This window comes from Oncorhynchus nerka, unplaced genomic scaffold, assembly GCF_034236695.1.
Source record: "Oncorhynchus nerka isolate Pitt River unplaced genomic scaffold, Oner_Uvic_2.0 unplaced_scaffold_40___fragment_2___debris, whole genome shotgun sequence".
NCBI classification, from domain to species: Eukaryota; Metazoa; Chordata; class Actinopteri; order Salmoniformes; family Salmonidae; genus Oncorhynchus; species Oncorhynchus nerka.
The window spans coordinates 130,129-148,226 of record NW_027040326.1 but is presented as its reverse complement, the minus strand read 5'-3'; the positions used below and the strand labels follow the sequence as shown (position 1 = coordinate 148,226).

The 18,098-nt window shown below is 45.3% G+C and overlaps 1 protein-coding gene across 1 annotated transcript; it reads left to right on the top strand.

Annotated features, from left to right (window-relative positions):
- Nucleotides 1-1,704: 1,704 nt before the first annotated feature.
- prss56 (serine protease 56) lies at nt 1,705-17,476 on the top strand. Its single transcript, XM_029623235.2, has 14 exons — nt 1,705-2,933; nt 4,773-4,931; nt 5,174-5,428; nt 5,540-5,729; nt 5,896-6,004; nt 6,212-6,368; nt 6,666-6,808; nt 7,736-7,895; nt 8,054-8,242; nt 12,640-12,816; nt 13,532-13,707; nt 13,976-14,516; nt 14,822-14,928; nt 15,172-17,476. The coding sequence occupies exons 1-14, from the start codon at nt 2,837-2,839 to the stop codon at nt 15,343-15,345; spliced, it is 2,634 nt and encodes an 877-aa protein (XP_029479095.2). The 5' UTR covers nt 1,705-2,836; the 3' UTR covers nt 15,346-17,476.
- The last annotated feature ends 622 nt before the right edge of the window (nt 17,477-18,098 follow it).

The following is an 18,098-nucleotide window of genomic DNA, read 5'->3' as shown; positions in this document are numbered from 1 at the left end:
ATCGCCCCAGTCTGATGTCCTGAGCGCTCTGGAGAAGATTTTTATCGATGATATCTCTGTACTTTGCTCCGTTCATCTTTCCTTCGATCCTGACTCGTCTCCCAGTCCTTGCTGCAGAAAAACATCCCCACGGCATGGTGCTGCCACCACCATGCTTCACTGTAAGGATGGTGCCAAGTTTCCTCCAGACGTGATGCTTGGCATTCAGGCCAAGAGTTCGATCTTGGTTTCATCAGACCAGAGAATCTTGTTTCTCATGGTCTGAGTCCTTTAGGTGCCTTTTGGCAAACTCCAAGTGGGCTGTCGTGCCTTTTTTAAGTGGTTGGAGTGGCTTCCATCTGACCGCTGTACTATAAAGGCCTGATTGGTGGAGGGCTGCAGAGATGGTTGTCCTTCTGGAAGTTTCTCCCATCTTCACAGAGGAACTCTGGAGTTCTGTCAGAGTGACCATTGTGTTTTTGGTCATCTCCCTGACCAAGGCCCTTCTCCCCTGATTGCTCAGTTTGGCCAGGCGGCCAGTTCTAGGAAGAGTCTTGGTGGTTCCAAACTTCTTTCATTTTAAGATTGATGGAGGCCACTGTGTTCTTGAACCTTCAATGCTGCAGACAATTTTGGTCCTTGTCCGCAGATCTGTGCCTCGACACAATCCTGTCTCGAAGTTATATTCTAACCAAATTCAATTGCTAACATTTTGAAAAACCTGTTTTCGCTTTGTCATTATGGGGTATTGTGTTTAGATCAATGAGGAAGAAAATACAGTTGATCCATATTAGAATAAGGCTGTAACGTAACAATGTGGATAAAGGGAAGGGTTTGTTGTTAGCAGTGTGAACCCTGCCGTCAGCATTGGCCTGTGGGGAGGGTTGCAGCGGCACACTTTGATGCTGTCCTGCTACTGTTGGAGCCGCGCTGCGTTTCATCGTTCAGCCGCTCACTTGGCTTAAAGATGACTCCAATTTGCGTCCCTCTTTTGGCTTCCTGGCGCTTTGTATCTAGACCTCGTTTTATGTGGACGTCTAGCTAGTGTGTGACCATAGACCGCGTTCTCTCCACTAACAGTCTGTGTATGGGTGTACAGAACATCGTGTCTGTGTTGGTGGTATGGTCTTCTGTGGTCGCCGTTATTGTCACATTTTGTTGTCGGTTCTACAGAATTCTCAAGAACCTGGGTGATGGGTGTCTGAACAACTTGTGATTTTCAGAGGAAAATGAAAACTTAACACTGAGATCCAACTTGGAAGTCACTTTGTTTAGAATCAAGGTCTGCATTCTCCTCTTGACCTCTATTTGACTTATTTGTAAAACCTTATAGATTGGGTTAGGAGTCTTTCCTGGCCATGTGACCTGCGCAGGAAAAAACCCTGGTTCTTCTATTACAATATGCGTTAGTTCCTCTAGAAAATAACAGGTGCAAACATTTAGTCAAGTACAAATTAAGCCAGGTTGCCCTGAAGTCGGGGTTCAGTTCAAAAATGAAGATGCATACACCTTTTCCAGTTCCCAGATAGAATAGCAGAATGGTTCACAGTAGAGTAGAAATATTCATAAACTGCCCTCACAGATATTGGCCTACTAGTTTTTAGAATAATGTGTGTGTGTGTGTGTGTGTGTGTGTGTGTGTGTGTGTGTGTGTGTGTGCACAGGTAGTAGTTATGTTAGTAACAAAGATTTGGTTTGATTTAAATCTGGTCTTAATTACATACCGACAACACATCAAAGAAGAGTCTTCATAACGATCAATACTGTTTTGGCTACTCATGCTGGAGCTGCAATGCATAGACATACAGCAAAACGTTACCAAGATTGAAAACTTTTCAATTGAAACCTACTGGTTTGCTACTATAAGACACAACTTATGATGACCACCATTCTTATAATGTATCTTTATATAACGATTGGTGAGTTCATCTGAGAAAGACAAAAGTGATGTGAACTGACAATATTTTAATGGGGGGGATAAAGGGCTGTAAGTGATCAATGGGGGCGGTGTCCGAGTGATTCCCGGGGCTTTGAAGTGGGCATCCTCTGAGAGACATCGAGCACAATGCCCTCTTTGACGGGCAGGGAGAATGGCAGACGCTCCTCTCTCTCTTCTCACTGTCCCTCCCCCATCTCTCTGTCCTCTGCTCTGTCCCTCCCCGCTTTCTCTCATCTCTCTGTCCATGTTCTCTCTCTCTTTCTTCCTCTCATCTCTCCGTCCCCGTCTCCCTGTCTTCCCTATCTCTCTGTCACTGATACCCTTCTTTGCTCGGCCCTTTCACAATATTAACTCTCTCACACAGCCATAGCTCCACAACTAACTCTCTCCCTCCAATGTTAATGAATTCAAACACCCCCCTCCTTGCCTCCAAGCCCCATCACTCCACCCCCTCCCTCCTGGCTCCCTCTCCCCCCTTTTCACAGAACCAAACCTCTTTGTAATTTCCAGCCTTGGCAAGTTGTACTCAGATTTGCTGTCACAGTTTTAATGAATTCAGCTGTTTGTGCATTGGCCATGGGAGCATCTCTCCTCCCTCCCCCTCCCTCACTCTCGCCCCTCCTCCACCTCTCTGGTGTTTCCCGAGGGACTCTATATATACCGCAGACCACTCTACTCCTTCCTATTGTTCCTCTAAGGAAACTTGCAGACAGATGCCCCGCGGCAGCACAGTGTGTTTTTGGAGAGTGCAGAGAGACAGCCACGATAGAGACAAGTCTCAAGACAATAGCTGGTGCTGCTGGACAGAGACGTTTACTACTACTACTACTAGCCCATTTCTTCTTCTCTGAGTTTTTGTTTGTTTTTGTTTGTTTTTTTCTTCTCCACCGCTGAGTGGTGATCTGATGATCTGACGGCATGTTGCTGGTGTCACTGCTGCTGATGGCGATGGACTGCTGCCTTGGAGCGCCAGCCGGGAGGGAGGTGTACAGGATGCCTCAGAGTGCTCTGAAAGGTAAAAGGCCTGCTCTGTGTGTCATTTTAAACCGTGTCTCTTTGTGTCATACCTTTGCACACTGCGAGGGTTACGTTTCTCATGTCAACTTCTTGGCTATTCACTGAATAATATGTCACCTAGTGTGGATGATCTAGACCAGGATTTCCTAAACACAGTCCTAGGGTCCCCCCTGGGTGCACGGTTTGGGTTTCGCCCTAGCACTACACAGCTGATTCAAATAACCAACTCATCCTCATGCTCTGATCATTTCAATCAGCTGGACACATTTTGGGAAACACTGATGTAGAGAGTACATGTACTGTATATATGCTGTGGTAGTGATGACTTTTTCACTTTAATGATGCTTGGTTTGTCATTCACACTCTGCACATTGAGTCTGCAGCACGATCCAAGTCTACTGTTGCCACAGTTCAGAGGAGCTGGCCTTTATCTATCTGATCTTGAGCTTGTCACTTGAAGTAAAGCGAGACTTTCCTGGTAGTGCGAGGGTGATCTATTCTATTTAGTGTTTTGATCGGAAATTCTCTCTGTCCTTGTGAAGGCACGATAAACTATAGGCCTGTGCAGCAATTTCTCTGAGGTCAAAAGCCTAACCAATGCAGATTGGTGAACTGGGTTCACACAGTGAACACACACTGCTGTATTACATAGTGACATGTTCCAGACATTAGTGACAGCAGTAAGTCGTTTGGTGTCGGTGTTTTAAAATAATAAATAGCATATGCCATTTAGCAGACACTTTACAATTACCGGGACCAGTAAGCATTTGATAGCAAAGTAAGCATAGGATAGATCAAACAGTTTGTCAGAGCAGGCTTCTCTAATCCTGCTCACTGCAGAGGTCATCTTGACATCTACATTCCGGTGAGTGAATTAGGGGTTTATTGTTGTATCACAGTCAAATGGACCTTGCACATACAGGCACATATCCAGCCAAATCTCATCTTGGTGAGTACAATCGCTTACCGTACCTCCTTATAAAAGGAATGGATTGGTAACCTTGCTCACTTCCCTGAGCTTTCCCAGGGCTGTTACAGCAGCTACCCTGATCGGCATGAATCCTACGAGTAGAGATGCCCAGATCTCTTTGGAGGCTGAGTGCAGCAAAGTGATGATGATGGCGGCGCACAGTGCTTGTAGCGGTTTGAACCAAGGGTTCCAAGAGTGCAGGGTTTCTGCCGCCCCTGTCCTGCCAGCCCGTGTCCCCTTTCCTCCATGCTTCGGGCCGTCTCTGCCATCTAATTAAGTCTTCTAATCAGCATTGTCGTTGTTTGCTAGCGGCCTGCCCTGTGATGTGGAGCGCACAGAGGAGGGGCGCGGGGGCGGCGGCACAATTGAAGTGCGTCCGCACAGCCCTCGCCAGCGTGTTTGTGCGTGAGCTCGCTCCCCTATCGCGCTGCCAAAGGGCTCAAGAGCATCATGAGAAAAATGGGGCTCCACACAGTGACACACACACACACACATAAACACTCACCGTACACTCTTTTACAAGCACAAACACAGAGTGCGGTCAACTACTGCGACTTTCCCACACTTAAGGAATGTGTCAGTCGTGTGCATGTCCTCCGAATGTGCTTCTTATAATTATATCTCCTCCGAGAGTACAAACCTGTCACAATGCCCTAACAGTATAAGACCATGTAAATGCAGTCTCAACTGTTCTGAGTAGTCTAAACATTTGCATTTATGTGCCCTAGTGCTGAGAGTCACATGGCTGACTTTCTACTGTTCATTTCTGCACTGACCGTTTGCTGTTGGTCATACTGTTCTTCAAGTTGACATATCCCTTTCTCACTCCATCTCTCTTCTCTTGTCTCTCTCTCTCTCTCTCTGTAGCTCTATCGGACCGGGGTACTGTGGTTCTGGAGGCGGCGTTGACCAGTGCTCTGTCGGCTCTGGAGCTGGCGACGTCGGAGCGGAGTCAGGCCGAGGCAGTCTGTAGAGACTGTGTACCCTGTCTCTTTCAGGACTGCGGACAGCGCTCCGCACCCTGCTGTAAGGAAACATCCATAGCTTTTATCTCTCCCCATCACCCATGTGACAACATGAGGCTAGGTCTTAAGAGTGTTTTAATGTCTTGTTGTACTGATTTTGTGTAAGTGGAAACAGAATTTTTGATGGAGTTAAAGAAGTTCATAACAATCACACAAGATGAGAATAAGTGTTCGTACATGGTGCCATTTAATCATTGTGGTTATAATCGTGGCCTCATCTCTACTTCCTCTTCCTCTTTACAGCCTCTCTGGATGGCACATTGGCTGAGCCCAGCTGTGACGTCATTACCAAGGCTCAGAAAGTTCCGGAGGAGGGCGAGCGGAGCTGGGCGCTGAGCCAGGCATGTGGGTATTACCGCCGGCGGTGCCCGCCGGGCGAAAAGGAGAAGGAGGCTTGTGTGAGGATCATGGGCGAGAGCTGCAGTGCCCGCGTGCTCCAGTGTAGCCTCCTGAACACCATACAGAACCTGGAGCCTGCCACACAGACACGCACACAGGGTGGGTGAGCGAGCAACACACACAATTTGCACTATATTTGGTTGTTATTCATTAGGGCACGCCAAAATGTTTTGCAATGAAAAATAAGTGTGTCCCCCTCTTTCCCAGCAGCAGTGTGTGGCCAGAGGCTCTCGGCGGTGCAGAACGTGACCCAGCCCCGCTCCCGTATTGTGGGGGGTTCCCCGGCCCTCCCTGGCAGCTGGCCCTGGCTGGTCAACCTGCAGCTGGACGGAGGGCTGATGTGTGGAGGGGTGCTGGTGGACAGCTCCTGGGTGGTGACCGCCGCTCACTGCTTCGCTGGGTAAGTGTGTAAGTGTGGGTCCTTTTGTACTGGTTGTTTGGTACTGGTTGTTAAACCGAGAGAGTGTGACACTTCTAATTTTGTCTCTCTGAATTTTTTCCCTCAGAGTAAAAAGTTCAGCATAATTGACCTTATTCCGCTCTCTCTCTGTGTTTCTCTACTGCAGCAGCCGCAGTGATAGCTACTGGACGGCTGTGGTGGGAGAGTTTGATATCACCAAGACCGACCCTGACGAGCAGGTGCTCAAGGTCAACCGCATCATCTCCCATCCCAAGGTGTGTTTCTCATACATGTTTTCTTACTGTGCATCCTGCCTTCAGAGCTGCGTCTATACTACAGTTTGAGTGTTGCAGCACAGTCTGTTCTCTGAAGGTCACATGTTCCCGGCTAGAGCAATGCAATTGAATGAATCAATTAACTGCTAAATCAGTCAAACACGTCGGCCAATCAACTTAATCAATCCTCCCTCCCTCTCTGTGCAGTTCAACCCCAAGACGTTTAACAACGACATAGCGCTGGTGGAGCTGACATCTCCGGTGGTCCTGTCGGACCGCGTGACCCCTGTGTGTCTGCCATCAGGTCTGGAACCGCCTACTGGCAGCCCCTGTCTGGTGGCCGGCTGGGGCTCCCTCTACGAAGGTACTTCTATTATTTGAACCATCATTAATATATGATTCATTCACCAAAGACGTGTGGCGCTCTGCACTAACTGTAAGTCACTCTGGATAAGTAAATGTGTGCTACAATACTCTATATTTCATGTGTTACAAAGTTGTCCGTTTCTCAAGTAACATTTTTGGGCCAGGTTATAGACCTCATTTGTATAGAAAAGCAAATGCATTGACATAAGGAAGTGACTAAAATTGAACTTTGTTTGAAGCCATCACACACAGTATGATATGTACTCATTAAACTACTTCCTGTCTATCACCTCAGATGGTCCTTCAGCTGACGTGGTGATGGAGGCTAAGGTTCCTCTGCTGCCCCAGAGCACCTGCAAGAGCTCCCTGGGCAAGGAGCTGGTCACCAACACCATGCTGTGTGCCGGGTACCTCTCTGGGGGCATCGACTCCTGCCAGGTGGGTGGTACTGCCATGTCAATGGACTGAGATTAAGATCATGTCATTCCCAGGTCCCTTCCTAACATTGGACTGACTCAGACTAATGAGATTTATGATTGAAGATTGTCTTAGCATTTGTTTAAATGTATTCAAAATGTAATCCAGAGCTTTGCTCCTGTGCATTTATATTGTGATGAGTGAGGTCCTCTGGTGTTCAGTTGGTAGAGAGCATAGCGCTTACAATGACAGGATAGTGGGTTCGATTCCCGGGGCCACCCATACATAAAACATGTATACACCACATGCATGACTGGTAAGGTGTCAGAACCAAACGAGTGGGCTCGCATACTCCCTTACAATGACGGGATAGTGGGTTCGATTCCCGGGACCACCAATACATAAAACATGTATACACCACATGCATGACTGGTAAGGTGTCAGAACCAAACGAGTGGGCTCGCATACTCCCTTAAATTCTATTTTCAGGAAGTGTATTTTCTAAGAAATCTGACATTCATTTTTACCGAGGAGATCTGGGTTGTGCAATTTTACATCTAAATAAGATGTTTGGTGCAAAATAAAAAAAATTGCATGAAAACGAGGTGTCTCTCATTGAATAATGACAACAAAGACTTATTGAAGAATCCCTACGGTTGACAAATCACTGACGAAGGGGCGACTACGAGGTGTCTCTCATTGAATTACAACAAAGACTACTCTCTCCGGCTTGCCTAAAAAAAAAAATTTTGTGTGCTCGAACAGCCGGAAAAGTACAAAACAAACAAAAACATCACAAAATGTCGTCATTATATATGCACAAACTCTTCCGAACTGGGAAGCATGCGGACGCCTTAAATTGCTTTGGTTTAAAATGCCTGCTGAATGGCATATTTATGAGTTCATAGCAGAGTACTTCATAGCTGTAATACTGTCTGTGTCCTGTAGGGGGATTCTGGAGGCCCTCTGATCTACCAGGACCGTATATCAGGTCGCTTCCAGCTGCACGGCATCACGTCCTGGGGAGACGGCTGTGGGGAAAAGGGCAAACCTGGGGTCTACACACGGGTCAGCGCCTTCTCCGATTGGATACTCGCTGAGATACAGAGTAACTCGTTTTTTAAAGCCACTATTATTTGCCATGCATTTAAATGATTGGTTCTAAAGCTTTTGAAGTGAAACATTTAAAACATATTACATACCCTGATGTGAATCATGATACAGTACTGAACCAGCATTCTAACATTCACTCCCTGGTTTACCCAGAGTCCTTTGGGAGTCGGGAGCCGACGTGCCCTGAGTTGCTGAAGACATCGGAGCTGTCGGAGGAGCAGCAGAGGTCGGAGTTCGTCTCTCTGTGTCGCTTCTACGCTCAGACCTGCCCCCCCAGCCAGGGGACCGCTGCCTGCAACCGCCTCGTAGAGGAGAAATGTCGCAGCCGCTTCAAGAAGTGTCGTAAGTGTTTGACTTGTAACATTCACGGCCATTTTTTGCTGTGAAGTGAGCACGAGGACCATGAACTCTCAACTGCCCTACGTTTAGTGCATTAAAAATTAACCAACCCCTATTTGCAGGGTTATTCAACCGGGGATCTGTGTATGTGTATATATACAGTACTGTGTAAAAGTTTTAGGCAGGTGTGGAAAAAATGCTGTGAAGTAAGAATGCTTTCAAAAATAGATGTTAATAGATTATATTTATCAAAAAATATAAAATCAATATTTGGTGTGACCACCCTTTGCCTTCAAACCAGCATCAATTCTTCTAGGTACAGTTTTTGAAGGTACTCTGCAGGTAGTGTGGATTTAGGCAGCCTCAGGTGCTTCTCTCTCCATGTAAATCCCAGACAGACTTGATGATGTTGAGATCAGGGCTCTGTGGGGGCCATACCATCACTTCCAGGACTCCTTGTTCTTCTTCACGCTGAAGATGGTTCTTAATGACTTTCACTGAATGTTTGGGGTTGTTGTCATGCTGCAGAATACATTTGGGGCCAATCAGATGCCTCCCTGATGGTATTGCATGATGGATAATGATGGATAATTATCTGCCTGTACTTCTCAGCATTGAATGGATGATAATTTCTTAATTCTGACCAAAACCCCAACTCCATTTGCAGAAATGCAGCCCCAAACTTGCAAGGAACCTCCCCCATGCTTCACTGTTGCCTGCAGACACTCATTCGTGTACCCCTCTCCAGCCCTTCGGTGAACAAACTGCCTTCTGCTACAGCCAAATATTGGACTCCTCAGTCCAGAGCACCTGCTGCCATTTCTCTGCACCCCAGTTCCTGTGTTTTCGTGCATAGTTGAGTCGCTTGGCCTTGTTTCCACGTCGGAGGCTTTTTGGCCGCAAGTCTTCCATGGAGGCCACTTCTGACCAGACTTCTCCGGACAGTAGATGGGTGTACCAGGGTCCCACTGTTTTCTGCCAATTCTGAGCCGATGGCACTGCTGGACATCTTCCAGTTGTGAAGAGAAGTAAACATGATGTGTCTCATCTGCTGCAGTAAGTTTCCTTGGCCGACCGCTGTGTCTACGGTCCCCAACGTTGCCTGTTTCTTTGTGCTTCTTCAAAAAGAGCTTGGACATCACATCTGGAAACCCCTGTCTGCCTTGGAATGTCTGCCTGGGAGAGACCTTGCCGATGCAGTATATCTCCCTTGTGTCTTGTTGCTGTACTCAGGCTTGCCATGGTGTATGACTTTAGACAGTAAACTGTCTTCAGCAACCTCGCCTTGTTAGATGAGTTTGGCTGTTCATCACCCAGTTTATTCCTCCTACACAGCTGTTTCTGTTTCAGTTAATGATTGTGTTTCAACCTACATATTGTATTGATGATCATTAGGACCTGTTTGGTATAATTGTTTAATCATACACCTGACTATATGTCGGCAAAATCCCTGACTTTCTGCAAGTGTACCTAGAGGAATTGATGCTGTTTTGAAGGCCAAGGGAGGTCACACAATATGGATTTGATTTAGATTTTTCTTCCTTTCAATCACTTTGCATTTAGTTAATTGATCAATCTAATCTATTACCATGTCTATTTTTGAAAGCATTCTTACTTTGCAGCATTTTTCCCACACCTGCCTAAAACTTTTGCACGTTACTGTGTGTATACAGTGCATTCGGAAATGATTCAGACCCCTTGACTGTGGTAGAGAGTCTGGCCACTCTACCATAGAGGCCTGATTGGTGGAATGCTGCAGAGATGGTTGTCCTTCTGGAAGGTTCTCCCATCCCCCATAGAGGAACTTTGTAGCTTTGTCAGTGAGAATCGGGTTCCTGGTCACCTCCCTGACCAAGGCCCTTCTCCCCCAATTGCTGAGTTTGGCCAGGTGACCAGCTCTAGGAGGAGTCTTGGTGGTGCCAAACTTCTTCCATTTAAGAATGATGGAGGCCACTGTTCTTGCGGACCTTCAATGCTGCAGACATTTTTGGTACCTTTCCCCAGATCTGTGCCTCAATACAATCCTGTCCTTCGATCTCTACGGAAAATTCCTTCAAACTCATGGCTTGGTTTTTGCACTGACATGTACTGTCCAATTGTGGGACCTTCTATAGACAGGGGTGTGCCTTTCCAAATCATATCCAATCAATTGAATTTACCACAAGTGGACTCCAAGTTGTAGAAACTTCTCAAGGATGATCAATGGAAACAGGATGCACCTGAGCTCAATTTCGAGTCTCATAGCAAAGGCTCTGAATACTTATGTAAATAAGGTATTTCTGTTTTTTGTTATCAATTTGCAAAAAAATCTAGAAACCTGTTTTCGCTTTGTCATCATGGGGTATTGTGGGTATTTAGAATTAAGCTGTAACGTAACAAAATGTGGAAAAAGGAAACGGATCTGAATACTTTCCGAATGCACTGTATGTACAGTACCAGTCATGTTTGGACACACCTACTCATTCAAGTTTTTCTTTATTTTTACTAATTTATACATTGTAGAATAATAGTGAAGACATCAAAACTATGAAATAACACATAAGGAGTCATGTAGTAACCAAAAACGTGTTTACATTTGAGATTCTTCAAAGTAGCCACCCTTTGCACCCTAGGCATTCTCTCAACCAGCTTCACCTGTAATGCTTTTCCAACAGTCTTGAAGGACTTCCCACATATGCTGAGCACTTGTTGGCTGCTTTTTCTTTACTCTGCTGTCAAACTCATCCCAAACCATCTCAATTGGGTTGTGGTCACGTGATTGTGGAGGCCAGGTCATCTGATGCATCACTCTCCTTCTTGGTCTAATAGCCCTTACCCAACCTGGAGGTGTTTTGGGTCATTGTCCTGTTGAAAAACAAATTATACTCCCACTAAGCGCAAACCATATGGGATGACGTATCGCTGCAGAATGCTGTGGTAGCCATGCTGGTTAAGTGTGCCTTGAATTCTAAATAAATCACTGACAGTGTCACCAGCAAAGCACCATCACACCTCCTCTTCCATGCTTCACGGTGGGAACCACACATGCAGAGATCATCTGGTCACCTACACTGTCTCACAGACTCGACGGTTGGAACCAAATCTCAAATTTGGACTCATCAGACCAAAGGACAGAATTCCACCGGTCTAATGTCCATTGCTCGTGTTTCTTGGCCCAAGCAAGTCTCCTCCTCATTATTATTATTATCCTTACTCCTTTAGTAGCGGTTTCTTTGCAGCGGTTTCTTCTGAACAGTTGATGTGGTCTGTCTGTTACTTGAACTCTTTGACGCACTTATTTGGGCTGCAATTTCTGAGGCTGGTAACTCTAATGAATTTATCCTCTGCAGCAGAGGTAACTCTGGGTCTTTCTTTCCTGTGGCGGTCCTCATGAGAGCCAGTTTCATCGTAGCGGTTGATGGTTTTTGCGGCTGCACTTGAAGAAACTTTCAAAGTTCTTGAACGTTTCCGCATTGACTGACCTTCATGTCTTAAAGTAATGATGGACTGTCGTTTCTATTTGCCTATATGACCTGTTGTTGCCATAATATGGACTTGGTATTTCACCAAATAGGGCTATTTTGTGTATGCCACCCCTACCTTGTCACAACACAACTGACTGGCTCAAACACATTAAGAAGGAAAGAAATTCCACAAATGAACTTTTAACAAGACACACCTGTTATTTGAATAGCATTCCAGGTGACTACCTCCATGAAGCTAGTTGAGAGAATGCCAAGTGTGTGCAAAGCTGTCATCAAGGCAAAGGGCGGCTACTTTGAAGAATCTCAAATATAACATGTTTTTGTTTAACACTTTTTTTTGGTTACTACATGATTCCATGTGTGTTATTTAATCATTTTGATGTCTTATTATTCTACTATTCTACAATGTAGAAAATAGTTTCTGACATAAGGCTTTGAAAAGCACCCGCGAATAGGCTATCAGCTGAAAAGCTTTGAAAATAATTAGCATTTCAGTATACATCTTGAATTGACTGGAATTTAAATGGAATTGTCCCCAACCCTATGGCTAACCTTTTAACAGCTGCTCTTAGCGATACAATTTAGAGTTACCTTTCTAGCTAATAGGCTATGTTAGAGTTTACTCTTCCTCTTCCAACTGTAATGTTGGGATGTCAAAATAATATCTAACAAAATGTTGCTCCTCGTTCACCTGAGAAGACGAGATGTATTTTTTTTTGCTAACGTATGATGGTGGGTTGCCAGTTTGCCTGGGATGGGGTCCGTGGGCAAGAACAACTTGAAGACTATTGTATAAAGCAATAATGGTGATACTATTGTTGTAGTGGAGATGGATATTGGATATTGTAATGAACTAATCCTCTGCAGATTACTGAGATTAATCAAGTCTCTCTCTGCTCTGCTATATAATGTATCCTTGATTTCTCCTCTCTTCAGAGTTGCGTTCGTTCCTGCAGACCCTGCTGGACTTGCTCCAGAGAGCAGAGGACTATATCAGAGACAAGGTAGACCTGACCTTCTTCACCCAGACCCTGCCTCAACTGGTGGAACACATCTACAGTACAGCCTTCACCGCCAAGGAGAGGGAGAGGAGGGAGATCCCACAGGAAACAGGTACAACACAGGCAGCCCACTACTGTACCCTTTCTAGCCCCCTCGTGCTCTCCCTGTACCCCCACAACAACCCCATTCCTCTTCAAAACCATGTCCAAAAACACAACCTTACCCACACATCTTATCCCCTACCTCCACACACCCTACTACTCCACATCACAGTACTGTAAGCCCCTGCTACCTCCACACACCCTACTACTCCACATCACAGTACTGTAAGTCCCTGCTACCCCCACACACCCTACTACTCCACATCACAGTACTGTAAGCCCCTGCTACCCCCACACACCCTACTACTCCACATCACAGTACTGTAAGCCCCTGCTACCCCCACACACCCTACTACTCCACATCACAGTACTGTAAGCCCCTGCTTCCCCCACACACGCTACTACTCCACATCACAGTACTGTAAGCCCCTGCTACCTCCACACACCCTACTACTCCACATCACAGTACTGTAAGCCCCTGCTACCCCCACACACCCTACTACTCCACATCACAGTACTGTAAGCCCCTGCTACCCCCACAACAACCCCATTCCTCTTCAAAACCATGTCCAAAAACACAACCTTACCCACACAGCCTACCTTTGCTTTTTTTTCTATAGGTATTAATGCTATTTATTGATAGTATGTATGTATTATATTATGCATCCAGAAGTGTGTGTGACATGGCCATTGTATGTGTGTAACAGGGGTATTATTTATTAAAGAACAGGTATGGGGTGCTGTCCGGTCAGGGTCAGAGGAAACTGGTCCTGGGTTGTTCCAGAAGGTAGGCCCCCTGGTGGCTGACTGGGAGAACTACCTCAGGGGCATCGCTGTGGAGTTGGACACACAGACACACGGCTCCAAACCCCTGAGCCAAGAAGAGAGCCTTTTCCTTCAGGTAGGCCATAGTGAACTCAACTCTTCCAACACTTTGTAAAGGTCATTTTCAGTCACTTTGTTTATCTTGGGAACTGTCTTTCTGATCCTCTCCCATGTTGACCACTGGCTTATATGAGACGGTGTTGTACTCTTTCTTTATATTCAGTAGCTATATCAACACTACAGTTTGCTTTACTGGTGTACTATGCTATACTGTTGCTGTACGTTAATGTTAGTCTGTGCTTTACTGTACCCATTTTTAACCCTCTTTATGATGTCATTTCCAGGCAGAGGACCCCTCTCTGCATCAGCTAGAGGGGAAGTACCAGACCATCATCTCAGCCTTACACTCCAAACTGGACTCCAGACCTGCTCCTCCGATCTTGCACCTGAATACAGACCTCCTCCAGGAAAACTCTCCCAACATTCATGCTGTTCCCACTGAAGAGTCGCCCTCCTCATTCCCCCTTCAGGGGTCAGAGTCGCTCACAGCCCTCATCAGTGAAATCCGGAAATTTGGGACACAGAATGAAATGGCGACAGAAGATGCAGAAATTAGTGTAACATCGTTTGAAGAGGACACATTTTCAGATCCAACACCAGTCAGTTCAATAGAGACTACTGATTGGCTTAACGAAGCTGTGACCGAACAGACAACCTTACAGCGCCTGTTCCCGTCTCTGTCCACCATCGGCAGCACCATGTCTCCCATAGCAACGACCTTTGACTCCAGACAGACTCTACTTCCTGGTTCTCCCTCCCTCCAGCTGTCCCTCGACCACCGGAGACGCAGGAGTCTCCGCAAGAGGCAGATCCCTGGGGTTAAAGGTACGTGTCGAATCTAGTACTGCATGTCTGTACTGTACGTGTCTGTGATGGTAAGATGGAACAGCTCTGTAATCAACAGTGTCACGTTATTACGACCCTGATTTTGTTTTTTTATTTTTCTGACCATGTGACATGACTAGGAAACACTCTGGGCCCTAGATAGACTAAACATAAGGCTGGGAGTTTTTCCTGGTCAGGTCACGTGGTCAGGAGAAACCTCTAGCCTCACTCATAGCATGTGTATATGTTAACATTATCGGTATTGGATATTAGCAACATAATAATAGATTGTGGGTGTTTAACAGCTTGTCCAGGAGTAGCAGAGTCCACCCAGCAAGTGAGTGGTATCAGAGACACATACAAGTGGATCCTGGGCATCCCCACCAAGAACCTCCACATGAACTTCCAGGAGGTGAGGTTTTCTCTGCACAGCAATATTTACAAGGTCTATTTATGCGGGATATAATCATGTAGATATTGAGATTGTGCATATTATGTCAGACAAGTAAACTCAAACCAATCAGACTTTTTCCCAACACTTTTTCTTCATTCAAGTAATTTGTTACTGTCGTCATGTCCTGTGTTGTTGACCAATGTCACTCGCACTCTCTTTTCTCCTCCTCCTCCTCCTCCTCCTCCTCCTCCTCCTCCTCAGTTGCTGGTGGACCTGAGCTCTAAGAACGATCGGGGTCTGTACGAGGCTCGGGTCAGGGCGGTGGTGGGGGGTCGACCTCTGACCTTCTACAGCCTGGTGGGTCTGGAGAATGAGTCCTTCTACCGTAGCATGCCGCGCATCATTGCTCTGGCTCTGGACGCTCTCAAAACGTAAACAGTATCAAGTTCAACAAAACGAACACACGTCAAAGACTCAGTGGCTCAGCGAAGGTCTAGTCAGCTTGTGGTGCCAGAGACCAGAGAGGGGGAACGAACCCCGTGGGACCTAGAAACTTGGCGACTACTCATTCAGATGGGAGGCGAGAGGACAGGCACTGGGCATTCTAGGAGACCTAAACATTAGGAATGTAACAATTCACCAATGCACATCAGGTCCGGTTCAAATGCTTAAGATGCTGAGTGCGTCCCTGTTATCGGTGGGCGGGGAGCCCTAACTGATCCAAATGACGTATGCATCGGTCAGAAAACCCATTTAAAATGTTCCAAACTGACAGTTAACTGTTTTTTACTTTATATAGTGTTATTCCGGGGGGAAAAACTGCTGCGTCCTCCTTTAGTTCAGTAGCCTATCAGACTTTATCACGTAACTGCTGTATGAGTGTGAGATAGCAACTGTGCGTACAGTGCTGGAGACAGCTGCTCGCGCCAACGAGAGGTTGCTCTAGTTGTTCTAATGGGCTATTCGTACATCTGCATTCAGATGCTTGTAATGGCTTTCACAATGTCAAATCATAGGCTTTATTAGTTGAGTGACAACAGATGTAATTTGGGTCATTTCGGGTCATTGTTACCAAATGAGCTGTAGAAAGTGTTTTTTACTCGTTGTGTAGCCGACCGGAATGGATACAACTCACATCCAACTGTTGATTTGGGGTTTTCAATCATTCACATTTCATTTAATTGTTCAGGTTCACTATAAGAAATAGTTTTGGTAGTTTTGCTTTAAACAGTCAGTGTATTTGGTCATTTCAACAGGAACAGGGTATGTTCATTAAGGACAGAAATAGTTTTGGTAGTTTTGCTTTAAACAGTCAGTGTATTTGGTCATTTCAACAGGAACAGGGTATGTTCATTAAGGACAGAAATTGTTTTGGTAGTTTTGCTTTTAAACAGTCAGTGTATTTGGTCATTTCAACATGAACAGGGTATGTTCATTAAGGACAGAAATAAGTTTTGCCAGCTGCACATGGTTGCGTTGATTCATTGGTCGGAATGGAGAAGCTCTCCGTAAAACTCCAAACGGTGTAAATCATTCCCTTTTGAGACGGGGTAAAATACAAAGCTGCATTATATAAATTGGCTAAATGCCATGCTAATTTCTAAAGATAAATATTGACATAGTACTAGCTGGAAACATGTTTAATCTGCAAAAATGACAAATTAATCGGTGGGCGATGGTGATGTCAGATAAAAGTGGTGGGAGAAAAAGCATACATTTCTCCACTCCTAATCTGATAGTGGGGTGGTAGATGCTCAGGTGCCTACACCCCATTGACACACACACACTGAGGGCCACTCAGTTTAGAGAAGTCATCTCAGACAGATCCAGCACAGAGAGGCCCAGCTTCTGAGCTCCCATCAGCAGCAGTTATTAATTAAAAATGGAAAATGAATGTGTTCGATGCAACAACAAAGAAGTGCATTGAACTGAATTGCATCAATTAGTTTCCCTAATCAAACCAAATCGCACCGACTCGTTTCAAATTCAAATGTATCGTTCCTGTATTGTACCAATGTGTCCAAATGCGTATGAAATCGCCCCGCGCAAATGGACGCGTGCACACACACACTGCGTGACTTTGCTGGCCCACGCTGAAGAACAGACAGGAGAGTGACATTACAACATGACAACCCACCTGAGAGCCTGACCTCTATGTACACACAGCCCTGAATGTATTGGACCATCCTGCCTAGCAACCATTCATGGAGATTAGTTGTTTTTTTACATGGCTGGCGTAACGCAGTGAGACAGCCATAGAAATAGATAGAGAACTCCTTTTTGTACCTGTGCCATTAAAATGGTGGAAGCCCTCAATGCCGATGGCCATGCTAAAACGGGTTATATCCATGTATCTATCTCTATGGACGCAACCCATTCTAATTTATGAGCCTGTATAAATAAGTTATTCAAAATGTCTGTTTTTCTGCAAAAGGTTGAGCCTCTTGTGAAGCAAGCAGACTAGGCCCCTTCATACTGTACATTGGTATATTATTTTTCATTGCTATATTTATTTGTATAGAGAACTGCTTTGTATTTTTCTAATAAAATATCAGTAAAATTGTTATTATTCTATCTGTAGTGCTTGGTTATATATTCTATGTCTGGTGAAGTACACAGAGAATCCTTGTCCTCATTTCAACTCGGATTCATTCATTTGTAAAAAAATATATATATATATATAACGTTAAGGTCCTATTGGTCAGATAATAGGTTGAATTATATTATGTAAAGGGAACACACTCACTTATTTTGTCCATCTACACTAAAGCGGAATAAGTAATGACCCTTGACCTCAATCTACTCTGTTGAACTCCGACTCATTAACATTAGCTTTCCCGTCAACACAGCAGCTGCTCTGGTCCATGGTGGGGGGGTTGGGTCTTAGGGTAACAATCAACCCCACTCCTCTCCACTCTGAGTCTCCTTATTTCTCACCTCTCTCTGTCTCTCTCTCACTGTTATCCCTATTCCCAGACACTGGTCATAGAACTGAGATTGTCTTTCAGGTCTGACATGATGATTTTAGGATTCTGTATACACACTATCTACAAGCAATTGTTTATGAATGACCAGAAGACTAATGTTAACTGTTTACAGATTAGATGTTACCCTGATGGGAGACATTTGGGTAATGATGGTGGTTGGGGAAAGGAATGGCTCAGACTCGCTTTTGTGAGGACGTTGCC